The sequence below is a fragment of the Megalobrama amblycephala genome, linkage group LG7 (assembly GCF_018812025.1).
Source record: "Megalobrama amblycephala isolate DHTTF-2021 linkage group LG7, ASM1881202v1, whole genome shotgun sequence".
NCBI lineage: Eukaryota > Metazoa > Chordata > Actinopteri > Cypriniformes > Xenocyprididae > Megalobrama > Megalobrama amblycephala.
The window spans coordinates 57,005,992-57,013,312 of NC_063050.1; the positions used below are offsets into that span (position 1 = coordinate 57,005,992).

The 7,321-nt window shown below is 37.6% G+C and overlaps 1 protein-coding gene across 5 annotated transcripts in view; it reads left to right on the plus strand.

The window, feature by feature from the left end:
* The window catches only part of rasa3 (RAS p21 protein activator 3), a 47,651-nt gene extending 40,750 nt beyond the window's left edge, over positions 1 to 6,901 (plus strand). For 4 of the 5 annotated variants that reach the window (XM_048198222.1, XM_048198224.1, XM_048198225.1 and 1 more), the window contains exons 20-24: positions 714 to 796; positions 872 to 1,080; positions 1,371 to 1,474; positions 5,035 to 5,218; positions 5,329 to 6,900. In XM_048198222.1, coding sequence (XP_048054179.1) covers positions 714 to 796; positions 872 to 1,080; positions 1,371 to 1,474; positions 5,035 to 5,218; positions 5,329 to 5,404 — 656 coding nt within the window. In that variant the 3' untranslated portion in view covers positions 5,405 to 6,900. Of the gene's footprint in view, positions 1 to 713; positions 797 to 871; positions 1,081 to 1,370; positions 1,475 to 5,034; positions 5,219 to 5,328 lie in introns of all 5 variants that reach the window. The other variant, XM_048198227.1, reaches the window with a different exon arrangement.
* Positions 6,902 to 7,321: the final 420 nt, after the last annotated feature.

Sequence of the window (7,321 nt, forward strand, 5' to 3'; positions counted from 1 at the left end):
CACACAAAACATACAGTACAGTTCAAAAATTTGTAGTCATTTTAATACTTTTATTCAGTAAGGATGCATTAAATGTATCAAAAGTGACAGTAGAGACATTTATAATGTTAGAAAAGATTTTATTTTAAATAAATGCTGTTCTTTTGAACTTTCCATTCATCAAAACATTCTGAAAAATAAAATGTATCACGATTTCTGCAAAAATATAGTGTGAAAAACACTGATTCTCTCTTTCACAAGTTATTAAAAGAAAACAATAAATAGTAATTTCACATAAAGTGCTCATCGGTCGACAGAAATAATGGCAAATATTCCAGATGTTCGATGCATCACCACTTTAGTCAACCATTATGACTATTTATGTTGTCATGAATTTAAAAAAACACACAAAACATACAGTACAGTTCAAAAATTTGGAGCCATTTTAATACTTTTATTCATTAAGGATGCATTAAATTTATCAAAAGTGACAGTAAAGACATTTATAATGTTCTTTTGAACTTTCTTTTCATCAAAACATCCTGAAAAATAAAATGTATCATGGTTTCCACAAAAATATGAAGCAGAAAACACTGACACGCACTAATAATTCAAAGATTTTCCTGTCTGTTTACCGTTTATAAATCCATCCATCCATCCAGTCCAGTTTGTGTTGGTCATTGATGACTTTCGTGTGGTCTTCAGTGCTGATGTGTGTCTGTTGTTGTGTCCAGGAGAGGGCGCTCTGTGCAGCATCCCTATAGAAAACATCCTGGCTGTGGAGAGACTAGAGGAAGAGTCCTTCAAAATGAAGAACGTAAGAGGAACTCTCAGATTCAGATTTGATTCATGTGTGTATATGCAGCATCTGTGATTCTTGCTGTTCCTCCAGATGTTCCAGGTCATCCAGCCAGAGAGGGCGCTCTACATCCAAGCCAATAACTGCGTGGAGGCCCGCGACTGGATCGACATCCTGACCAAGGTCAGTCAGTGTAACCGCAAGCGTCTGAGCACGTACCACCCGTCGGCCTACCTCAACGGACACTGGCTCTGCTGCAAGCTGTCTGCGGACGCGGCGCCCGGCTGTACGCCCTGCACGGGGTGAGTCCCAAATCCTGTTTTTGTCTCCCAAAAGAAAGAAGCGAACGAGTCGTCAGTAATTCCAGTCTCAAACCTGTGGAGGTTTATAACTAATTTGCATAAAGCCAGCTCATTGGCTGCTGTCTCTCTGCCCTAGTGATTTTTGACCTTGAAAGCATGTCGTAGGAAAGTCTAAAACACATTGAGCAACTTTTAAAACGGCATAATAGGCGTGCTTTAATTAAAAAAAAACAGCTGAGAACATGCTGGAAAATACTGTGATGTCATCATGTCTGTGTTCTGTCGCTCAGGGGACTTCCTGCCAACATCCAGCTGGACGTGGATGGAGACCGAGAGACGGAGAGGATCTACTCGCTCTACAGCACCTACATGTCCAAACTCGTGAAGATGCAGGGTGAGCGAGAGACAACACACACTATACACACATGATCCGTCACGCTGGCGTTCATGCATGAGGCAGACACTTTAATCCAAAGCATTCATTCGGGGTCAAGCACTGAAGGTCAGTAGGGCGTATTGTAATCGTTCTTATTCTTCTTCCTGCACTCTGGGAGTCTATGGAAGTCTTGCTGGAAGGTTATGAAATTTGGCACACTGATAGTTCAATATTAACCACATCCATTTTGGAGTCTCTAACTCAATCTCTCTAGCGCCACCACCTGTCCAAGATTTCACTTATGTTTATGCTAATAACATTTGAACCGTAAGGGCTAGAAACGTAATTCTGTTGCGAAATTTGTTCCGCCCAGTGCTTCCCACAGGTTTGAAATATACTTGCGGGTGAAAAATCCTCCTATTACCCACAGCACAAAAATGGTCTACTACATGTGACAAACAAATAATGTGTGATTTTTTACATTTTTTTATTTATTGAAATTAATTTGAATTACATTGCATACTATTACATTTAATTACATACTAATATTATGCATTATCATGCATTGTAAATTATGCAAAATTACAGCATTTAAATGGTTCTCCTTTTCCTGTCATATAGTGTCTCTCTCAGTGAATGGGACACAGATTTTACTAGTAAAATTTATATAATGAATAATATGTGTGTCAAATAATGTTCTTAGTGTTTTCTTCCTGTGGGCGAGACTACAATAATTTACTATGAAATAAATGGAAATCAAATTAAATACAATTTATTGTGTAACCAAAATACCAATAATGCACAGAAGAAAAATAAAAAACTTAGAGTGTGACTTTTAATTATAAACAAGCCCGGAATACACCGGGACTCTTATTTTGAAATGTATGTACTATTGCAGGCTGATACTTCAGATTCTTACAATCGTCTAAAACATTTTATATAAAGGCCATAAAGTAGACATTTCATTGATTGAGAATCACTTTGAAGCAGTCTGAAGCTCTGTTGCGCGAGAACACGCAACAGCGCCCCCTTGTGACTTTGCAAAATGCAGCGCATGTGGGAATGTTAGCGGGAGTAAACAGTTCAGATGCACACATAATGAGCAGGTACGAAACAACTAGTTTATCGATCGCGGATGGTTTTATTATCTTGGGCGGATATAAAAGTATAAGAGGATAAAAATAATAAAAGCAAAAATGTGCCTCCAAATATACTTGGGCGGCCGTTATTATACCTGGGCGGCCCGCCCAAGTAAAGTCTATGTTTGGGAAGCACTGGTTCCGCCACTTTGAATTTTTCCAAAAAAAATACTTTTTCGAAGTCCTCCTAGACACTTTGTCCAAATTTCACAAAAACTGAACCAGATCATCTTCAGACTATGGCGACAAAAAGTTATGGAGTTGAAGTTGATTTGTCAAAGCGTTCTTGAATAATGCGCAAAAGAAATTTGCGAAAATAGACATAAGGCTGTATCTCCACAACGCTTTATCGTATTCAGACCAAACTTGGTACATATCATCACAACTATGACCTGAAATTACATGCTGCATTTTGCTGCAGCGCCACCTACTGGTCTGGAGATATGAAAAATGACATGCCAGTGGAATGATATCCAATTTTCTATTTTGAATTTTCCGAAAAATCTTCTTTTCGGACTCCTCCTAAATGCTTTGTCCGATTTATTGAAAATTGAACCATCTTTAGACCATGCCGACAAAAATTTATGGAATTCAAGTCAATTTGTCAAACCTTTCTTGAATATTACACAAATTAATTAATTAAAAATAGACGTAAGGCTGTATCTTCGCAGCTCTTTATCGTATTCAGACCAAGCTTGGTACATGTCATCACAAGCATGACCTAAGGCTACATGCTGCGTTTCACCACAGCACCACCTACTGGTCTGGAGATACAATTTTTTTTTTTTTTTTTTTTGCTTATGAGAAGAATGGTTTGCCCAAAAATCATAAAAGTGGTTGTTATATTCAGTAGTGATCGACCGATATTGATTTTTTATAACCGATACCGATTATTTGCATGTTTATGTACCTGATAACCAATATGCAGAACCGATATTTATTTACTGTTATACTTCTGTTTTTGACAATTATTACAACACAAATGAGCTGAACAAACCATTTTATTTATAACAATCACTCCCTCCTTGCATACAAAAAAAACCTTTATATTTATACACAAATAAATAGAGGGGTCTGAGTCCAAAAATTAAAGTGCACTTAACAAATTTAATTTAACGTTAAATCATGAAATGCCAACTGACAAAGTGCTGTTTGACTATAACTTAATCAACCGCGATCGCGCATGGAGATAATAAATAATTAATTTCCACAAAGCGGTAGGCTATATTTATATGTGTATTAGCGAAATAATTGTTATGTAGTAAATGATAATATAATCTAGGGTGTTTAAACAAGATAATCTTGTCAAAAGTTTCATTCAGTGGCCGTGCTTAAGCCTCCTGATCATCCGTCAGTTGCTAAGCAATATGAACGAACTTTTTCTTCTAGACTAATGGTGAGCAAATACAACAGATAGAGAATTAAATTCAGCGCTTTTATTTTCAACATGCACTCATTCATGTCTGTTTTATTTAATTCATGTAAAGTTACGTCTTTATTGGGGCAGGACATGACGAATTACACTACGTGACTCAATGAGTTCGTCTCAATTGTTTAGAAACAAGCTGCATAAATTAACTATATCAGGAATTCTCAGTCTCAGATCTCATTTGTGCATGTCTGTTATGTTAAATAAAGTTGATTAATTAAAGCAAACCAAGTAGAACATATACTTTACCTGTGCACTGAGTTGTTGTTGACTGATCTCCTCAGACGTCCGGGATGCAATGGCGGAAATCTCAAAACGGCCACAAGATGGCGCCGTAAATCGGCGAATCCGATATTACAAAACCGATACCCGATTATGGAAAAATGCTTAAATATCGGGAAAAATATCGGTAAACAGATACATCGGTCGATCACTAATATTCAGGGCATCATACCGTGTCGAATGATATCCAGCTTTTCCCATATCGGCCATTTTTTTTCTCACAAAACCTACTTTTTCAAACTGGTCCTAGATGCTTTATCCAGTTTTCATGCAAATTGAACCAGATCATCTTCAGACCATGGCAACAAAAAGTCGACTTGTCAAACAGTTCCCGGATAATGTGCAAATTAATGCACAAAATAAGTTTGCAAAAATAGAAAATGGCATCGGCCATTTGGAGAAATATGAACATAATCGTTACGAAACTCAGTATGGGTCATCGGCACGATGCCCTGAAGGAGTATTTATGCTTTTTCAGCCATTTTGCCTACAGTCATCTTAATATGTCTTTAATTGCTCATTGATGCAGTTGGTCTGACGCTCCCAGCCATGCTGGCATGACTTATCGTGACCCTTAATGGCTGCTTGCAGCTTTATTTTTATCAGTACATGCATTCCCTTAGGAATCAAACCCATGACCCTGATGTCTACTGCACAATTAGAATAAGCATGATGAGGCTGCAAACGTGATGCATCAGTGCTGTAACGCGTCTCTTCTCTCCACCCAGAGGCGTGTGGCAGTAAGTCAGTGTACGACGGCCCGGAGCAGGAGGAATACTCCACGTTTGTGATCGACGACCCGCAGGAGACGTACAAAACCCTGAGACTCGTCATCTCAGCCGTACAGACACTGGAGCAGCAGCACATGCAGTACAAACGCGACAAGTTCAGGAAAACCAAGTATGGAAGCCAGTAAGTATCACTGATCAGTCAAGCGCTTTTCACGTCGTTTCAAAGCAGCTTTAGGAAGTAGGAAATAGACTTCCCTTTTACGTTACAATGCATCATGTTTGTGTTTACAGGGAACATCCAATCGGCGATCAGAGCTTCCAGTGCTACATCCGGCAGCAGTCAGAAAGCTCCACCTACTCCATCTGACCACGCCCACTGCAAGGTCTCCACGGCAACAGTTGTGATTGACAGGAAGGCGGCCACAGACGAAAGCTAAAACTGGTGTTTTTATACGATAACCAACCGACAGCTTCCTCTGAACGGCGTCGGCCGCGCACTTTATGCGTCGCGCGCTCCGGTGGACGATGTAGCTTCGCCTCGCAGCGCGTTTTAACATTTCCTGATGTTTTTAAGCTAGAAGGCAGTGAGACGTCCTCTAGTTGTGGATGTTTTCATAAACGGAGTATTCCAGTCGAAGTCTTCAGGACCACAATCCTTTGCTTTCACAGGGTTTTGAGATGTTCGGCTGAACCTGATGTTTTTAACTGGTGTAACTAGATGATGAGAAATGTTCTGCTCTGTTTCTGCCTGCACTTGCCCTCCGTTCAGACGTGTCCAGTATTGACTCACCCTCTCGGTAGCAGCTGAAGAAGTGCTGCATTGTGGGAAACGTGTCGTGTCGTGTGTGTCGGAGCATGCCAGACGTCCTCATCCCAGCATGTGGCGTGACACTGAACGAGTTTCTCACGGTTTGTGGGTCCAGTCGTGTTCAGCGTCACATGAACGAGATTTTGTGTTTTTATACTTTCTGTTGTGTCTCACGTCCTGTAGGAACGTGTTTTAAATTGTGTGAGTGTGAGAGAGAGTGTGTGTGAGAAAATGAAGCAAGCGTGCATGAGTGTGTTTTATTGAGTAATAATGAATAATAACTCCCAGTCCATCTTTATAGAAACTTTTGATATGGATGTGATTATTTTGATGCATTTCATGAAACCTGTCAAGAACACGTCCTGCTCATATTTCACCCTAAAATCAAAACAAAATATATAAATATATATATATTTAAGATTATTTGGATAAAAGCGTCTGCTAAATGAACTAAATGTGAATATGTGTGTGTGTCTATATATATGTATGTATATATATATAATATATATTAGAGATGCACCGATACTAAATTTCTCCACCGGTATCGATAGCCGATCATTCAGAGTGATATCTGCCGATAATTTGGGGGTTCTGCCTTTTATACCTTCTTTTAAATGAATGATAATTTCATTATGAATAATAATTAATCATTATATTTTGAAAGGAATGCAAAGAAAAACTTTGTTCTCTCCATTTCATCAACTTGTTTCAGAGTAACTGGTATCAGTTATAAACAAACACATTACTCCAATTAATATTAACACATATTAACTAAATTCCTGGAGATTAAATTGATATTTCTTAACTTTCTCAATGTTATTCATTCATATAATTAATATTAATATTGAACATCAAACTGGTTTCTTATCATTTTATTTACACAAAGCCCAAATTCAGTGCATTTTCTGGCCATCTTTTGATTGACAGGATAAATTAGCCCTGATTATCGGCTGTTTTTAAACTATAAAAAGTGTGAAAATTTGCTTTTCGGTCGATACAGATTATTGGCCGATATATTGGTGCATCTCTATATATATATATATATATATATATATATATATATATATATATATATATATATATATATTTTTTTTTTTTTTTTTTTTTTTTTTTAACACTATCAGCTATAGGAAAATTTGCTTTTATTGGCCAAAACCGATTATATTTTAACATATATATATATATATATATATATATATATATATATATATACACACACACACACACACACACACACATATATTAATATTTACGTATATTAGTTTTTAAAGAAACTCAAAGCCATTTGTGAGCATTCTGACATTATTTTGATGATAATTTAACGCATTTAACCCTTCAAATTTCTTATTTTCTAACGATTTAGGGGTGAAATATGCGCTGGACATTCACGTTTCTGTCCGCAGACGTTCGTATGGTGTTGTATTTTTGTTAACACACAGTTCCTGTACGTCCTTCAGTCATGCATGTTTCAGTGCT